Here is a 19,874-nt window from a genome sequence, read left to right on the forward strand (position 1 = left end):
ATAAATGAAAACTTTAGAAAACTTTAAAAGTTTCACAAAATAGTCCCTGGGTTAGCTAAATCAACTTTTGGGATTCCAAAAACATAAAAATTACAAGAAGCAGACTAAAATAACTTACTCAATCAAGGACCGAAAGCTTGAATAATCAAACCTAACTTCCCACTTTTTTTTTTTGTGAAAGAGGATGATGAACCAAGCTAAATAATTTTTTTTTCCTTTGGATTCTTTGTTTTCCTTTTGGGATTTTATAATATAAATTATATCACATTAATTAAATAAAATCCCACTTACTGTCTAACACTATTAAAAATGGTATATTTACCATTTAAAACCTTTAACAATAGTTAATCATGCTTTTTAGTTAATAGAAATCAATAGGGATTAAGGTTTACATCTTTTACGATTGTCATTTTTCCTTAATTAACTAGCCAAACATCAAAATTATCGGATCAAATCTTAATATGACACTCACATAAATTTATAAGTATTAAATAAATAATATTTACGGATTCACATGTTAAAATTGTGGTACCGAAACCAATATTTCTAACACAACTGAAATCGGGTTGTTACAATTACAATTTGACATGTATACTTGCAGACACCGCCGATTTACTTTTATATATTTTTGGTGTGATATTTTTACAATAAATGATAACACATTTATAGGCGATCGCTAGCCTTAAAAGAGTTACTAAATCTCATATACTAGCTAAAATGCTCTAATAAGAACTAATGTCTCTATAGGACAATCTATTAGTGCAAATAAAAGTCAGCTTCGCTTGAAGCAAGGTAGACATATTCCAAGGATAAAAATCCTCGTAAAAGAAAAGGAGCAAACACTTTATATGATTGTATTATGGAGGCCAGTACTAATGAAGAAGACCAATACATAACTAATTATAACACCCTAGAAGAGGTTCAGGTTTTTAAAACTATGAAAATGAAGAGATCTCCATAAGTTATGTCTCTACAAGAAAAAGATGGAACCGAAATGAAAAAGTTGTTGACAATTTTTTTGCATAAAATACTGCGATTGAAATAAAGAATGAAAATGAGGATCTTGAACCTAAATCTATTGAAGAATGTAGACACAAAGATGATTGGCTAAAATGGAAAGACGCAATTCAAGTAGAATTAAGTTCACTCTCAAAACGTGAAGTTTTTATACCAATAGTTCAAAATCTTGAATGAGTAAAACTATTAGTATAAATGGGTGTTTGTGAGAAAACAAAATGAGAAAAATGAAGTTGTACAATACAAAGCACGATTAGTAGCACAAGGCTTTTCACAAAAGCTTGATATTGATTATGAGGAGACATATTCCCCGTGGTGGATACAATTACTTTTAGGTATCTGATGAATTTGGCAGTGTAAGAAATGCTAGATATGCATCTAATGGATGTTGTTACAGCTTATTTATATGGTCCAATTAAAAATGAGATTTATATGAAAATCCCTGAAGGATTTAAAATGTTAGAAGCATGTAAAATTTCTTAGGAAAATTATTCGATACATTTGCATAAATCTCTATATGGATTGAAATAATCTAGGTGTTTGTGGTATAACTGACTTAGTGAGTATTTGTTGAAGGAAGTTTATAAAAATGATCCAACATGCCCATGTGTATTTATAGAAAGATTAAAATTGAAATTTGTTATAATTGTTGCATATGTTGGTGACTTGAATATTATTGGAACTCCTAAAGAGCTTCAAAAAGCAATCTATTATTTGAAGAAAGAATTTGAGATGAAAGATCTTGGAAATACTAAGTTTTGTCTGGGCTTGTAAATGGAGCACTTATCAAATGAAATTATTCTTAATTAATTAGCTTACATAGAAAAGATCTTAAAGCAATTTTATATGGATAAAACACATTCTTTAAGTAACTGATAGTTGTAAGATCGCTAGATGGGAAGAAATATTATTTTTATCCTTGTGAGAATGATGAAGAACGTCTTAGTTTCGAAGTACCATATCTCTGTGCTATAAGAGCATTGGTGTATACTAATAGTACACATCATGTTATAGCATGTTGCAAGCTTATTAGCAAGATTTAGTTCTTCTCTGATGCATTGGCACTGGAACGTAGTTAAACAACTATTTTGATATCTTCAAGGATCGATTGATATGGGGTTACTCTACCCAAATGGTTCAAAATCATAATTGATTGACTATGCAGATGCACGATACTTATCTAATCCACATAGAGCTCATTCTCAAACAAGTTATGTATTTAGAAGCAAAAGTACAACTATATCATGGCGCTTAACAAAACAAACCTTAACTGCTACTTCATCAAACCATGACGAAATAATTGCAATGCATGAAGCAAGTTGAGAATGTGTTTGGTTAAGAATAATGACCCCTCATATCTAGCAAATGTGTGGTATATCATCCAAAAAAATGGTTCCAACTATTTTGTACCAAGACAGTGCAACATGCATAGCTCAATTAAAAGGAGGGTACATCAAAGGAGATAGAACGAAACATATTTCACCAAAATTATTCTTCACTCATGACTTTCAAAAGAATGGTGATATAGATGTTTAATAAATTCGTTCATGTGAAAATGTGGGGATTTTATTCATTAAAGCACTACCAAGTAGCACATTTGAGAAGCTTGTCAATGGAATTGGTATGTCTCGACCTAGAGATATTATGTGATATTGTCAAGAAGGGGAGCAAATATGCATTATACTCTTTCCACTTAACCGAGGTTTTGTCCCATTGAGTTTTTCTAGTAAGATTTTTAATGAGGCAGCATGATATACATATTATAGATAAGCGTATTTTTTTTTTCACTAAGATTTTTTTCCCACAAGGTTTATATCTTAGAAAGGCTTTAATGAGGCACGTTATCTAACAATGGATATTTAAAGGGGAGTTTATGAATATATTATCATTAAGTGGATGTCCATCATAATCAAAATAAAGTTTGATATATTTTATAACTCTCTTATTCATTAGAAGTAGAATTTTATTCTATTTATACTTCTTATATCTATAAATATAGATTTTAGAAAAGTATTGTAAACATCCATGTTCATCAATAAAACTAAGAAAACATTTCCCACTACCAATTTTTCTCTTAACTATATCAAAATATTTACCACTACCAATTTTTCTCTTAACTATATCAAAATATTCTCCTATAAAATTTCATCTCTAGTGTGTTGAAAATTGTAAGTGGTCAAATTTAAAATGTCAAAAAAAAGATGATAGTGATGAATTTGCACCAAAATTTATAATGATCACGCTTCACTGGAGGCTACCGAACTTAATCAGATAGTAGTAGTCATGGTGTTACTCATAGATTTCAAACGATAAGCTTTCATGACAACTTAAAATTAAGCTCAATGCTAAGTTTTGGATTCCATTCTTTGCGTTGTACGGGGATGGTAACAATGGCGGCTATGAACCTAACATCTTTATAGCAACTTGTCAACAATTAGAATATTTGAAAGGGTTATGCAACTTTTACTAAAAAAAAAAAAGTAGATTGTTAAATTCTATTAGAGGTTAAAAGAAATGAGTTTTAACAAAAAAAATATTTAAAATATGGATGGACCTTGAATTTTAAATTCAAGGTCCACTGATTTATTTTAATATTGTAATATATTATGTAATTTATATAATATAAAAATTAAAATTTTTATTTTATAATATAATATAAATATTTAAAATATGTTAAAGTTGTTTATGATTATAATTTTAATAAAAGAAAAATAATAAAATAATTAACTATTAAACTAAAATTAGCATAAATTATTTTTAAAATATTAAAATATGGGTAGACAAAAACAAGTATCGTTAATCTAAGGGGTAGAAAATGGGTGCAGAAAATGGTCTTGACCCTTAAAATTGGTAAAATTTTCTTAAAGCTCTTTCATAATTTAAAATATTACAAATTAATATAATGATAAATTTATATTTTAACACTCCAAAATTTATAATTCATTTTTGATTCTCCTAAAACAATATTTTAATTTCACCCTTAAATTAATTATTTACAAATATAAATAAAATTTAGGTAAAATTTAAAACATAAATTATATTATATCATTCAATAACTCAAATCCACTTGACCAAGGCCTAGCGTTAAATAATAATTTTCTCTCATTTTCAGTAACTTCAATGAAAAATTTTATTCACAAGAGAGGATATTGTCTCCTATTTTACTCCACTTTCCCTTTCCCACCCCAATCGAAATATAGAATTAAATTATAACTCTAAAATTTTTATACGAAGAAATACGTTAATAAAGTCTAAATTTTTCAATATATTTAAAAATGATAGTGTATAAAGTATAAATTCAAATATGAACTCAAATTTTAATACTCATCGAAAATATTATAATGAGCAACCATCATATTCATGTTTAAAAAAACACTTCAATGATGAATATAAATGGAGTGATTGTTCATATGCAAACAAGCAGCGCAGCAATACCTGAATCAAATCACAAAATAGGGGATTATTCATGGATCCTTAAACTACTTAAGTTTGGTTTGGGGACTTATCAAAGATGCGACAACAGTAGGTAGAAACCAGCATTTCAATCAAGAGAGGGAACTGCAACAATGTAAAGAAAGCAATGGGAACGGTTGAAAGAATGATGACCGGAATTGAAACCCAAGCCAGCCGTTCCTGGAGGGTGATGAAAATGGCGGAGCCAAAGGCAACCATCATGGTCACAATGGAGAAGAAAAGAGTGAAGAGACCGAGTATGGATTTCGCCGGTAAGGATTGGAGGAAGTCTTTCTCAGCGTAGTGAGACGTTAACACTCCCAGGAATACCAAAACCGAAGTGGAGGAAGAAAAAAGCGAGAGAGAATTGGCGATGACGAAAACCAGGAAAGCATTGGATCGTAGGAAGATTGGGGAGCCTGTTTTTTCGTCGATGCCACCCGGAACAGTGAAAGCCGACGTGAACATGACGGCGGAAATGAGAGTAGCTACCACCATGCAGGATGCTGCGTTGTTCTTCATCCACTTCTCCCCTTCTTTCATCAGTTCCTTGTGCTCATGAGAAAATAATGATGCTGGCGTTCTATTGTTTTCGTTCAATTCTTCCTCAAATTTTGGTGGTAGAATCCTCCTCAACTCCTAATCCAACATTATCATACAATTCTTTATATCATTTATGAATCCATTTAATTGTCCACATAAGATAATAATTAAATTCAGATAAAAAAAAGTAATTGTATATAATATATCACCTTAAACCATTGTAGTTCTCTTTGCATTTGCAGAGCTGCACCAGAGATATGGTCAAGTCGAGAAGGAGGGGACAACTTGGCAGCCAGGTGTAAGAAATTGTTACGAAAGATATCATGTCGAAGCAATGTTAGACGCTGCTTTTCCCCCAATCTGAAGACATGGTTGAATATCTTTTCTTGACGTAGAACAATGGCGTTTGCAAAAAGGGTACGACCCTTCTTATCTTTCCTCCATAAGATTTCAGGATATAGTTCTATAATTTCATCAATAAATTCAAACATGCCATGCTTGATTGCATCATAGATTGCTTTATCCAATCCAATTGTTTCCAGTTGCTGTTTGCTGAGCTTTGGTATCTCGATAAATATGCAGTTAAGGAGTTCCACAGCTTGATCGTGTTGTAACTTTGCATCATGAATGTGCTTAAATTCTGGAACTGCAATTTGAAATATATTATAAGTAGACATGTTTATTACTCGGGTTTTGGTCCGAAATTCTTTTCTCTCTCTTAGTTAAGGTTCACTAAAACTTATTATTTTCTAACTAATGTGTGACACTTTGCTCCATTCAAATAATGAGTGAGTTATTTCTTTGAATTTGTTGCTATACAATAAGTTTTTTTATTGAAATTGTATTGAAACAAAATAAAGAAAAGAAAAGGATAACAATGGAATTAATAAGACAGTAGGTGGCCCGCAAATTTTCACTTATTCTAATTTTATGTCTTTCTATTTTATTCCAATTTTTGCTAATTTTGTGTTTTGATTGTCTAGTACAATTCAATTCTTTTTTTATTCCAATTGTATCTGCATGTTTTAATTTTTTTTTTCGGGTTGTTAACGATTAACTGAAATTTTGTGTGAAAAAGATAATGATTAAAAATTTAAAATATTAACAATTTCAACACTAAAGTTAATTTATAAAATATAAATTTTAAATTATTAAAAATTATTCTATATTATATCATTCTTTTGTAAGCATTTCACCCTATCCTTATCAAAATTAAATCTTAATCGTACAGTTTTTATAGGATATATAAATTTGAATTGAATTAATTGAAAATATAAGTGATAAGTAGTTTATCCACTTATCATTTTCCATTTTTATAGAAAAATTCTATTAGATTGTTTTTATTTTAGATTATCAAAAGTATGTTAAAAATTAAATCATTAAAATATCAATTTTCAATTTATTTAAATTTTCGTTAAAATGTGTCTATAGTCTTTGTACTTGTATTTCTAGGAATTTAAGTCCAGATATTTTTAGATTTTAAAATTTAAGTTCAATTATTAACACTATTAATTTTTTGTTAAATTCGTTGTTGTGGCAATCTAAAATAATAATAAAAACTACTTACTTGATAGTCATGTAGTAATATAATATTTTAATTAACCTGAATTTAATAACAAATTTAACAATATTGACAATTAGACCCGAATTTTAAAATCTAAAATGTAGAGGATTAAATTCCTAATTTTCGAAAAGTACAAGGACTATAGATATATTTTAACCTCAAACTTTTCAACAATTAGCAAACAATGCCTAAATTGAAATTTTAGTTTAAAATGTGCTCCATCTTTTGTAATGCCCCTAAAACCACTATGCTATATAAGTGAAGAGTTATATTGGGAATATGCATAGTGAAATTTCTTGCTTAAAAGAAATGTGATATATTTGTGATAGTACAGAAAGGTATTGGATACTAGAGGAAGTTGAAATAAGTATTGTGTTGTGAGATATCAATTCGAGGTATGGACTAAATTATAAAGAAGTGAAAATTAAAGGGTGAAGGATTAAAGTTGCAATTATACCAAAAGTGGGAATGACTCAATAGTAAATATTAAAAATTGTTAATGGAAAAAAGAAAATTTTGCAAGTGAGATAATTTTTAATAAATTACCAAAAAGCCCTTGGACTTGTGTATTGAATTTGTTTTATGATGAAGGATTTAATATGAGCCATTGGATCAAAGATAAATGTTGGCACAAGACGAGACATTGGATCTTAATGAAAAGTGATATGAAATTATGGTCTTTGGATTGAAATTATGGTGTTGGGATATTTTTATTATTTTATTATTCTTATTGGATAATATTTAAAGAATAAAAATAGAGAATTCTCTCCATACTTATCCACTTATACATTCATAAAGAAAGGAAGAAAAGAAACTTTTCCTTTCATTTAATTTGGTCCTTCCCACGCGAAATACTATCTTTCCAACTCAAAACCTTTTGAATTTCCATGGAAGCCAAAGAGAAAATTTAATGTTTAGACCTTGGTGAGCTTGTTCATCATATTGGAATCAAGGAAATCGAAGATAGAAGTGAAGGAGAGTTAAGAAAGTGTAAAAAATCAAGGTGACAAGAAGAAAGAGAAGAAAGTAATGTAAGTGTAATAGACAAAGGAATGAAAGTGATGAAAGTGTGAAAGGAAGAGAAGAGAAGCAAAGGAAATGAAATCTAGCTAAAGAAAGGTAAGTACTCCTATAAATCCTACTTGTTTTCTAAAAGACCAGATTGAAATATGTCACAAAACAAGTGTGGTGTATGTGAATTTAATTAAAAATAATATTAGTGTAAAAGATTCCATTAGAGTTTATAACTAGAAATTATAAGAATTAAAGTGAGAAAGTGACATGAAACTTGGAAGTTTGAACAAATTTATGTGTACATGATATTCAATTTGTTATGAAAAAAAAAAACCTGTGGTACAACTTTAAAAATTTAACAAAAATTGGAGAATGAATTAGAATGAGAGCTTTATATGCTTATAAAGCTTAGTGAGTCTAGGTTTTGGGCTGGGATAAGGGTTGTTACATTTGTTTTGGCATTAGAGTTATTGTTTAATCGATGCTTGGAGAATGATCGAGTATATAAGTACATGTCACATAAGAAATAGAAAGTGAAAAGACGAAATGTGATGCCAAAACTTAAAGTGTTAATAAAGTGGAACCTAAACTGTTACCAAGAAAATAATGACTTTGAATTAAAATGTCGTGGTAGATATGAAATATAGACTAGAAAGAGATAAAATTCAAATTCATGATAGTGAATGTCTTGTGGGATAGTAGTGATAGTAGTGATAGAGTATAGATGAGATAGTGGGTAGTGAATAAGTGAATGAAAGAATCATAATGGAAATCGTGAAATAAATTAGAAAGTATGAGAAAAGAATTATGAGAATGTGATTATTCGATTACAAAGATTAAAAAATGAGAAGTGATTGAATCTTTAGGAATGAAAATAAGTATGGCAAGGAAAAAATTTGTAATGAAAGTTAGAAAGTTGCGAATCGTGAAGTTAAAGAGGTAAACTTTGATAAGAGCAATTACGTCAAGAAATCTATTAGTAACAGTCGATTTAGTAGATTCTAGAGGTTTGGACCAAGAGGACATATTCTTGTCTACAACTGAAATTATTCGAAAATTTTCTAAGATAATTCGAGCTTAGATATCTTTGAATAAGAGTTGTTTTCCTCTAGAGAAGATTAAAGGAAGTGTATAAAGGAGTTGTTTAGAAAGATGATAAGTGACTTAGCTATGGTTAAATGATGATAAAAGTGAAGATGAAAGCCTTGAATGCAATGGTAATGCAAAGTTGAGAAAAGTATTAAGCATAAAGACATTGTGGCTAGTGTAGTACAAAATTGTACAAGGACTTAAGGGATTTGTGATAGAGTCTAAAGGAATATAGAAATAAGAGAAAACAAGAGGGACTATGTGAAGGAATTGAAAGGAATTACATGATCAAGGAAGAGAAGAATAAGTGATCTAGATGAGTTATTTGGAACTTGTCACACCTGATTTTCTTTAAACCTAAAAATTAGGAACAATTTGGGGATCTAATTGAATAAAACCGTAAACTGGCGGTCTCCACTAAAAAATTAAGAAAATTTAGAAATAAAATTAGACACAGTTGAGTTCCAAATCTAGTTTGGTTGGATTAGATGAGATGAGAGTATATTGATGATTATTTGATTCCATAGAGCAACACCGTGATGACAGACAATAATATCCATAAGGCAACACCATGATGACGGTAAGGTTCTTCGGGGTGACACTTCAAAGAGGTGTAAGGTGTAAGACCATAATTCGACTATGGCAACCACTAGAGTCCATCAGAACAGTATGCATAGGGTATATTGTTTAAGACTATAGCTCGACTATGGCAGTATATGGAGTCCACTAGGATAATAAACATGAGGATTACAAAGTGTAAGACTATAGCTCGGCTATGGCAAACAATGGGGTCAGCTAAAAAATTAATCATAGAGTATATTGCGTAAAACCATAGCTCGGTTATGGTAGCATACCAAGTTCGTCGGGACAGTAAACACGGGATAGTTTGTCGGGACAGTAAACAATGGGTGGTCCACCGGAACACTAATCATGGGATAGTCTTCCATGATGTTAAACATAAGATTACATTGCGTAAAACCCTAGCTCAACTGAGGTAGGGACTGGAAACGCTGGTGGATATTCAAGACAGTAGTTGTGGGAAATCCCGACAATAAGGAAAAAGGGTTGAAGAAATTTATAAGTAATGGAAAAATCATAGTAAGCAAAAGGATTATTGGGGAATCTATTGAATAAAGAAAAAAAAAGTAAAAAAAGAAACAGTCCACTAGTATAGGGATCAAAAAAGGCTAGTAGGGCTTTGGGTGGTAACTTAGTAAGATTTAGACAAGAGAAATGATGTACTAGTAATGATTGGGTTAAAGGCAAGCGAGAAAGATGTATCCAAGGATTGTAGATAAGGATTCACTATTAAGTTTACTAGAAGGCATTCAATAAATTTGATATGCAAGAGAAATGTGCCAATAAGGGGTACTAAGTGACAGAATGTCTATCAAGACTATTCCTCTCTAAGGGTATACTATAAAGAAAGTATCAGCCGAATGGTTTGTTCTATGGAAAATCAGTGTATAACGGAAAATAATGAAATTAGGTAGCCCCTCAAATGATAGTTAGTTGATTACAAAAGGCTAAAGCGATTAGAACAAATGGGTATGTTACGAAAAAGAGTAAAGTAATGCCAGTAGGGTGGGTTACAAGGATGTAATTTGATCACTATTAAACCCAAGTGGGATTTAGTCTGCCAGAGTGGTGTGGGAACTTGTTAGTTATTCTAATGAATGGAATGTGAGAAAATCCTATGGAATTATGGTAAGGAAAGGAGCCTGCCATAGACTAGCAAAATTAAAATGATCACCAAAAACGAATATACCCAAGGGCATATGGAGAGTAGGCCCAAAGGGCCACTATAATAGGACATTGTGAAAACAAAAAAAAATATCTACCCAGAGGTAGGGTTGAAAGAAAAGATATAAGTAAAGGAACGGCAGAGTTTGCAAATATGAGAAGTTATTCATGGAACCATTAAACCGGTATGGTTTAGGAAAGGATTTCTTAACAACCTATCCGCCAAAAGATAAGTTTGAAGATAAATTAAAAATCGTCGAGTCGTATTGAGAGAACTTTCCCCAAATGAGTAAAGAGTTTACTTGTAATTTTAATATTATTTATTTGAACCCCAGCAATGAGGGGTACGTTTTCATATAATGTAAAACTCACTAATTCCATTCTAACATACAAGGGTTTAACTTGTGATTGTAGGACTCGCGGGGTAAGAAACTCGAGGAGGGACCAAGTTAGACCGTGTGAGATCAATGAGTTCATTGGGAAGATGTCATGCATATCGGAAGGGAGATACCTTTAGAGACCAAGCCAAAGGGGCTTAAATATTGTAACTAGTTAGTTCCTTCAAAGTCAAAGGTTGAGACAATAAACTTGTATTTTAAATTTTATAGACTATGTTGTTGAAGTTTTTAATTAATAGGTAATATAGTCTAATTTTAAGAGTTAGTGAGTTCTAAGTATGTACAATTAACCCGATTTAATTGTGACGCTTGTACCCAGATCTGACGATTAGTTCGAGTGTTATAAGTTAAGTGGTATCAGAGCACGATTTAGTTAGTCCTCTGGGCCTAAAAATTGGAAAAAAAATACTCCTGACGTGCATGACGTTTGATCTGGATAAGTCCATTGAGTCCTTATTTTATTAAGTTATTATGTGTGCTAAATGCATATATAATTGCATAAAGTAGTGGTCAAAAATAAGAGTAAAAGCAAATAAATGGGAAAAGGACATAAGGAAAAGATAAGCAAATACATTGATTGAAAATACAAGTGCTGAAAAGAAAAAATTCATTAAGGAAAAGATACAAAAAAGGAACTAAATATTTTTATTCGCCAAGTGGGTTGTCGCCTCAAAGGTACCTTCACCTCTTTGAAAGGCATGGGAACACCCCTGGTTATTATTTAGAAAGGAAGATTAGATGAAAGAGTTGAAGAGGAAGGTACACTTGGATGTTGGACTTGGTGTCTGTTGTACACGGCTTAAGGGATTATAAACTCTCCATTTTATGAGTGCACCTTTTTGTTGGGGTGCAGCTCACCAGTCCATTTTCTTATGCAAACCCTCACAAGGTTTGAATTTAGGCCTCCAACTAGAGAGAGCGTAGCGGAGGTAAACCCCCAACTTTGATGGGAAAACTCCTATGAATTAGGGATATATAAGATTTAATTTGCCTGAATGGGTGACCTTCTTGAAGTTCAACATGTCTAGCTTCATTTCCACTTTGAAGGGCAGATAAGAATGTAACACCTTGTCAATAGTTGGAAGAAACACCAGGATTGATGTGGTGGGAAGGTAAGAGATGTTGACATAGTTTCCCCACGATGTTACAATATGAGTCACAATAAGTTGAGCCTTGGGGAGGAACAGGGAAGTTGAAGAAAAGAACTTCCTAAATTTTTGAGTTAGAACCTGGCCTTGTTTTAGAATGATAAAAAATGAATAATGTTTGTAACCCCATGTGATAAAACATCTCCTCCAAGAGAGGAGGAGGTAGCCAATAGCAACCTCTAGCCAATACTCCTTTTGGTTCACCCTAAGGACGAAGATAAATAAGGGAAAATAAATTTCTCGAGGTAATAGGTAAACCTCCATATCGTATCTAGTGGGTGTATCCTTGAAAGTAAGTAATTATCGTCTTGTCTATGCCATCAATTATGAATTTGGCCAGTGGACAAGCAATGAAAGAAAAAAATAGCGGATTTATTTTCAAGGTCTTAATGTTTGAGTAGAAAGGGGAGTGCACTCTAGAAATGTAATTAAAAGGAGAAAAAAGGTGAGAGATACTAGGAAGGATGATCAAGCAAAAGATTTGTGGAGTTGTGACTTTCCCCTTAACATTCGAGTATATTTATAACTAAAAGAGAGCATGGGGAGTTATGAAAATTTTAATTAATGATAGGAAACCATTCATGACTATCAATGCATGAAGGGCACCTGTCAATATCGAAAAAATGGAGAATCTTTTATGATCTCCAAAACATGGATACTTGCCAACACGAAAGTAGAACTAGCCATAGGACTGTTCAATGACAATCTTATTCGAGTAAAATCGATAAGCTATGGATACGGTTACTATTGAAATAAGAACTCCGGAATCACAACAGTGGCTCTGGTATTCCGCTAAGGTAGAAACGAGAACGTTAGCTGCCTTGAGATAGGGAATGAATTGACCCATTAAAATGGAAAGAGTTAGAGTATAAATGAGTCTAAGAATCGCGAGACTATCCACTAGAATCAAGGATAAGAAGATGTTAGTCAGGAAATGTTCACTTCTATACACTAGCCAAAGTTTTGATTTAGGAGATATTATAGACTAGAATAAGCTTGACATCGAAGTGGTCAAATACCCGCCAATGAGTTGGCATCTATAATTCATTAAGGGTTGAGGGGATCCATAAACTGGGCGAAGTAAGAATAACTTGAACGTACAAAAGGGGAACCAAGGTAAAGGTTTTGGTAAAGATGAAAGGTGATTGATTACGCGAACCCCACAAGGGAAAGGATAAAAAAGAGTTTCTCTAAGTCTGCCTCTAAGAATGGGTGTGATAGAAAATTTTGAGGATGAAAATTTTTAGGGTGGGAGACTTGTCACACCCTATTTCTTTTAGACTTGAAAATTAGGAACAATTTGGTAATCTAATTGAATAAGATCATAAGTTGGTGGTCTCCACTAAAAAGCCAGGAAAAGTTGGAAACAAAATTAGACATGGTTGAGTTCCAAATCTCGTTTGGTTAGATTAAAACCAACTGGTCCCTTAGTAGGGGACAAAATGATTATAAATATATAGATTTTACACAATTGAAGACCATGTAAAAAGGGTTATAAATAGTGGAGAAGTAACTTTCAGAAGGTTATTCCTCTTAATTCTGTTTCATTCTTTCCTCTTTTTCATCTTTCATGGTTGCTTCAGAGAAGCGATGGTTATGGAAAGCTCTACATGGAGCGATGATCGTAAGGAATTAGTTAGAAAAATAGGAAATTTGGAGAGCTCGTAAAGTTCTAAAATGCTATGGGATTATGGTAGGGAAATGAGTCTGTCATGGACTAAACAGAATTGAAATAATCACCATAGGGGAATATACCTAAGGGCATACAAAGGGTCGGCCTAAGGGGCCACTGTAATATGACATGGTGAGAAGAAGAAACCCACCCTAAGGTAGGTTTAAAATAAATGATATAAGTAAAGGAAGGGCAGAGTTTGCAGATATGAGGATTCGTTCGAGGAACCATTAAACTGATATGGTTGAAGAAATGATTGCTTAACGTCCTATCCTCCAATAGATAGGTTTGGAGATAAATCAGAAACAGTCGGGTCATATTGAGAGAAAATTCCCTAAATGAGCAAAGAATTTATTTATAATTTTAATATTATTTATTTTAACCTCGACATGGTGGGGTACGTTTTCATGTAATGTAGAAACTCACTGAGTTCATTTGAACTTACAAGGGTTTAACATGTGTTGCAGGATTTGCGGGGTAAGAAACTCGTGGAGGGATTAAGCTAGACCGTTTGGGATCAAGGAGTTCATTAAGAAGGTGTCATGCACATAAGAAGGGGGATACCTTTAGGGACAAAGGGGCGAAAATGTTGTAACCAGTTAAGTCTGGGGTTGAGACAATAAACTTGTATTTTAAAATTTATAAACTCTATTGTTTATGTTTTTAATTAATAGGTAATATAGTCTGATTTTAAAAGTTACTGAGTTTTAAGTATCTACAATTAACCTGATTCAGTTGTGATGCCCATACTCGAATCCGGCGATTAGTTCAAGTAAGGGTGTTACAAAAATCAAATGATAAGGAAGCTTGACATTTTTGGAGAATGGCGGAGAATAAAATAGATAGTGGTGGTGGATTGAAGAAAAGAATACATGTGTTATGAAAGTGTGAAGTAAGTGATTGCATATGAGCATAGTATGAATGAAATTGAAATGATGGTTTCAATAAAATTAAATGATGGTTTCAATAAAGATGGTATTGAAGGAAAGTTAATAAAGTTTAAGAAATCAAGGTGATATGAGAAAAGAGAAGAAAATAATGAAAATGTAATAGACAAAGGAATGAAAGTGACAAAAGTGTGAAAGGAAGCCAATGAAGTGAAATCTAGCTAAAGAAAAGTAAGTACTCTTATGAATTCTACTTGTTCTCTGAAGGATTAGACTGAAATATATGATGAAATAAATGTGGTGTATGTGAATTTAATTGAAAATAATATTAGTGTAAAATATTACATAATAGTTTATATCTAAAAATTATAAGAATTAAAGTGAGAAAATGATATATTAAGTGACATGAAAAGTGGCAGTGTGAACAAGTTATTGTGTATATAATATGCAAGTTATTTTGGGAAATAAAAACAGCAACAATGGTACAACTTTAAAACCTTACCAAAAATTGTATAGAGTAAATTAGAAAGAGAGCTTTATATGCTCTGAAAGCTCAATAAATCTATGTTCGAGCTTGGGTAAAGGGCGATATAAGTTTATATATTCTTCATACATTTAGAGTTTAGTTTATCTACTTTTATTTTAAAAATTTAGTCTATCTATTTTGGATTTAGAAATGCAAATTAAATTGTTAACATTGTTAAAATTTTTTCATCAAATTTAAATCCATTACTAGTGCATTATTTTGTGATACGACTACCAATTGAGTACTTTTTTTTTTAAAATGTCACACTAATGATTTTTAACAAAAGAAGTTTAACGATATTAACAATAAAAACTTGAATTTTTAAAATTGAAAAGTAAAGAAACTATAATGCTGAAATAAAAATACAAAGACTAAATTTTAAATGTATAAAAATATAAAGATTTGAAGCATATTTGAATAAAAAAATTATTAAATAGTCGTTCAGCAAGTCCGAGTCATATGAATCAATCTTTCGGAATGAATTGGTAGTTTGACATTTAGGTTTAATTATAATGCAAGTACTTTTAAAGTAGTGGTGAAATTAGGGGGCTGGCAGGGCCTCGGCCCCCGTAAAATTAAATTTTTTTCATATGGCTCATTTAAAATTTTTTAAATCAGTAAAAGTAAAAATGCACTTTGGGCCACCTAAAAAATATAAAAATTTGATTTAATCCTTTAAAATTTATAGAGATATAGTATATTAAAACAGCGAAATTGTATTTTTTCTATCATAAAGATTATAATTTAATTTTGCTACTCTAAAAATTTTTTTGATTTCATCCCTGTGTTAAAGGTGATACCATGAATTTTTGTTTAGGGTTGGGATAAGTGTAAAATGTTTTTGAGAGGGGAAACCAAAAAATTTATAATAATTTAAATAGAATTATTATTTTTTGAGAAGAAAAGAAAGTAGAATATTTTCTTTTAACAAAAAGACTAAAAAAGATTAAATTCAACTGTTTAAGTTTTTAGAGGAGTTAAAAAGTGTAACTGGAACATTTAACCAATGGGCAGGCTCCAGATACCCTTGCTTCGACCAGTTACATTTTGACTTCTAATAGTAATTTGACTTCTTATTATTTTAAATTTAGTTTTCATAAACTTTGAGAAAATATATTTTATAAAAGTTTGAATCTAGCAGCTTTTTAAATTTAATTGAAACAGAAAGATTATGTATTAATATAAAATGAAAACATCACAACAAAATTCAAAATATTGCAGGAAGTAGATGTTGCATACCAAACCGTTTTGTAAGCTTCCAAATAAAATTCATTAGCGAACTATGCACTGCAAGAAAGGTGAAATTATATGTAAACTTTACTATAATGAATAATAATATTTGATGAAACAGAGGAAAATATTTTAAAAGCAAAATAAAGTTAATTGTATAGTAATAACTTTCAACATACCATCACTTGGAGGCTGATGCTGCATTGTATTGCTCTCTAAATCTCTCCTTAACTCAACCTTGATTATTTTCTCATCTTCTAATTCTCTGTCTGATATCTTTATACCTGGAGTTACCCACATCACATTTTTCAACAATTATTATACTATGTATATTATTGGAAATAATGAGATAGAAGTATCATAGAAGCTTTTGTACAATGAATTGAATTACATTTTACTCTCTATTAAAAATTAAATAAATTAATTTCAGTATATTAAATTGAAGAGTAAATTAATTTCTATTATTAAAACCTGGTCTCATATATTAGAATAAAATACATATGACATGTCACATGTAATTGTCTAGCTATTTTGTCCATCACACAAGTTTTTAATAGTAGAATTTTAATAAAATTTTAATAGAAATAATTGATTAATTTACTATTTAATCTAATGTATAGAGGCTAATCTATCTTTTTTTTTTAATAAAAAGAATAAAATACAATCATATTCTTATTCCATGTATTCATAATAATTTTAGCCACTAGTATAATTAAAATAAATAAATTATAAAGATAAAGTATCAAAACTTACAAGAGTCATAGATCCAACGTTTCCAGAAGACGAAACTCTTACTGCTCATGAATGCCGATGGTTTATGGGCCAACAGCTTAATGGCGTAATTATTGTTTATATCTTCTGTAACCCCAAGTTTTGGATATGTTTTCACCAGACTTATCGCTAAATCTACAGTATTCAGTTCACCGGCACCAATCATAAACAATCCAAACCATTTGTTAATGTCTCAGCGATTATTAATTCTACTTGTTTATATTATACATAAAAATATGAACTCACCAAAAATGCCATCAGCGATGAGGGAATTGAGTAGTGTGGCACCGCTTCGATCTTCAGTTTCTGGATTCAGTATTTCCTTTGGTGTAATTTGGTAAAGATAACGAACCATATCTTTGGCACTGAACAACGAAGCCACAACCACTGGGATCGCCCCATACCGATTCTTCAGCGTCAGCAAGTTGCTGTTCTTCTCCACCATGTCCTCCACCATCTTCCAGGATTCGTTGATGGTAGCAATGGAAAAGGCTGTCTCCCCCATGTCGTTTTTCATTTCCAGCTCCTCTTTTCCCATCATCTCCACCAATACCTTCACAATGTCCGTTCTTCCAGCCATAACCGCCACGTGAAGCGCCCTGTCATCTTTCAGTGTAATCTTTTCTCTCAGGGCATTAGGGTTTTCACGAAGGAACTCTTTTACTTTCTCCACTTTACCTTCTTCGATTTGCCGGTATAGCTTATCGTATTGGAAGACATTTGATTCCCCTGCATTGCAATATATATCGTATTTCTATTGTTTGCTATTATTATAATTATTGATTCGTTAGACATCACGCAAATCAGGTTTTGTTTTTTATGTGCCGAGTGACCATTGAATAGCGGCCCACCGTTTTATCTTCGAATCTAGATAAAGTCTCTCGAATGATTGGATTAAACAGGCAAAATCAACGAACAGGGGACTTGAACCCAACTCTATTTATTATTATTCAAGTATCTTCATATACAAAGTTCTTCAATTGTCATAGTTTTACCTACTTTTTTTCAGAGTTGGAGATAAAAATTTTAGGATATATTGCTCTTATGTGCAAAGACACTAAAAGAGAACAAAATTAGATTTGTATGATGTTTTCAGCATGAAAAATAATAAATATAAAACCATATATAGAGAATTTAATTACCTTGACGGAGCAAGCAGCCACTGCCTTGTGGCAGTGGGGCGGGGAACTTTTCAGCCAACCGATCCCACTGGTATTTGGCTGATTGGTTACCTCCGAATTTGGCAATAGTGTGAGCCCCGCATGAGATTTGCAAGGCATGCAATGCCTTGGCATTGTTTTTCACCCACAGATCGTATTGGTTTTTATCACTTTGTGGTGGTTCCTTTTCTTCTCCACTCACTATGCCCCAAAGCCCCTGCGATTTCAAATAGCTTTCCAGACATTCCTTCCAATTCTCGTAGTTTTCTTCATTCAGTTTATCACTAACAATGCCTATAAAAGCCATAGTTGCTTCAATTTATTTATTATATTGAAAGTTATCGTGTTTGATTCAGTAAGTGGAATTATGCATAATTTTGTTTTTTATATATAAATAGAAAACTAGATAGATATATCTGATTTTGTTAAAATTGGTACCTCGTGTTTATCTTCTAAGCTTTGTACTTTGTTCTTCAAAGTAGCATCTAACTTTGAGTTGAGAACAAGCAATGCTTAGCTTCTCTGCTGAAATTCAACTTATTCTACTTTAATCACAAAACAATAAAATGATAGAACTAAAAAAATATAAAGTAAAAATTAATTAATCAAACTTTAACATTCCAATTTTGAGTCCTACACTGTATATATCATATATGGGTTCTCACTCCATATGTACATATCTAATATGGTTTGCGTCCAAAAATATTAGAGTTAAGGGAGGGCTCCCTTTACATGGATGTAAAGTTAAAATAGTTTGCACCTTTCATATATTTTTGTATGATTAATATTTTAGCAGTTGGTATATTTTATTGAACCAATTAGGGGTGAGCAAAATTCGATTTAGCTCGAAAAAAATAAAAAAAAATCGATTTTCGAGTTAAACGAATCGAATTATTCGAATTAATCGAGTTATTCGAGTCAACTCGAATTTTTTTTTAATTTCGAGTTCGAATCGTGTTTGGTTTTCGAATTTGAATAACTCAAATAATTCGAATAAACCGAATATCAAACTATTATAATTTACATTATTACTCCAAACTTTTAAACCTCTTCACTTTACTTTCAAAACTTTTACTCCCTCCCACTTTCCCCCGTAACTTTTGCTCCCCTCTCATCCCATCCCCTTTCTACCCCAAACCCATTCACCCCTCCTTTTTTTTTTTTTTAATATTTCCTTCCCAAAATTTTACTTCTTCCAATTATCCCCCCCCCCCAATTTTACTCTCTCAACCTCCAAAACTTTTTATTTTCCCCTAAACTTTTACTTCTCACCTTTTAACCCCTAATAAAAAATTAAAATCATCCAAATACAATTCTTAAACCTAAATAATAATAATTTTATTAATATCTAGTATTTATATTATTAAATAAAATTCTATATTTTTGTACTATTTATATTATTGAATTATTTTATCATATTGAATCTTTATAAATTTTTGCTAAAATTGAATTATTGATGATGCCATAAAATATTCATGTTAAAATTTTATGTTGGTACCAATTTCACATTTTATCTTTAAGATAGTTCTTATTAAAAATCACATTTTTACATTTCATATTTTTTAATTTCAAAATACATAGTGACAAGAATCAAAAGATAATTGAAGCAACTAAGCAAGTAAAGAAGTTAACTCAGATATAAAAGATTAATAAATAAAT

The 19,874-nt window shown here is 31.3% G+C and overlaps 2 protein-coding genes across 2 annotated transcripts; both read right to left on the reverse strand.

Moving 5' to 3' along the window:
* Positions 1-4,332: 4,332 nt before the first annotated feature.
* LOC108485782 (uncharacterized) lies at positions 4,333-17,221 on the reverse strand. Its single transcript, XM_053021320.1, has 4 exons — positions 17,038-17,221; positions 16,464-16,568; positions 5,223-5,659; positions 4,333-5,109 (listed from the first exon to the last, which is right to left on the reverse strand). Exons 1-4 carry the CDS (start codon positions 17,219-17,221, stop codon positions 4,501-4,503), a joined length of 1,335 nt encoding a protein of 444 aa, XP_052877280.1. The 3' UTR covers positions 4,333-4,500.
* Positions 16,208-18,650, reverse strand: LOC128284246 (uncharacterized). The gene is made up of 4 exons (XM_053022153.1): positions 18,198-18,650; positions 17,038-17,784; positions 16,464-16,568; positions 16,208-16,341 (listed from the first exon to the last, which is right to left on the reverse strand). The coding sequence occupies exons 1-2, from the start codon at positions 18,520-18,522 to the stop codon at positions 17,273-17,275; spliced, it is 837 nt and encodes a 278-aa protein (XP_052878113.1). The 5' UTR covers positions 18,523-18,650; the 3' UTR covers positions 16,208-16,341; positions 16,464-16,568; positions 17,038-17,272.
* Between the last annotated feature and the right edge of the window lie 1,224 nt (positions 18,651-19,874).

This window comes from Gossypium arboreum, chromosome 11, assembly GCF_025698485.1.
Source record: "Gossypium arboreum isolate Shixiya-1 chromosome 11, ASM2569848v2, whole genome shotgun sequence".
Classification (NCBI taxonomy): domain Eukaryota; kingdom Viridiplantae; phylum Streptophyta; class Magnoliopsida; order Malvales; family Malvaceae; genus Gossypium; species Gossypium arboreum.

Bases quoted from the DNA above. Each gene is read 5' to 3' on its own strand.
- LOC108485782 (XM_053021320.1), bottom strand. From the start codon at position 17,221: ATGATTGGTGCCGGTGAACTGAATACTGTAGATTTAGCGATAAGTCTG. The intron at 16,569-17,037 runs GTAAGTTTTGAT...GGGTAACTCCAG, and splicing joins ACGTTGGATCTATGACTCTT to GTATAAAGATATCAGACAGA. The intron at 5,110-5,222 runs GTGATATATTAT...ATGTTGGATTAG, and splicing joins GAGAACTACAATGGTTTAAG to GAGTTGAGGAGGATTCTACC.
- LOC128284246 (XM_053022153.1), bottom strand. From the start codon at position 18,522: ATGGCTTTTATAGGCATTGTTAGTGATAAACTGAATGAAGAAAACTAC. The intron at 17,785-18,197 runs GTAATTAAATTC...ATTGCAATGCAG, and splicing joins TGGCTGCTTGCTCCGTCAAG to GGGAATCAAATGTCTTCCAA.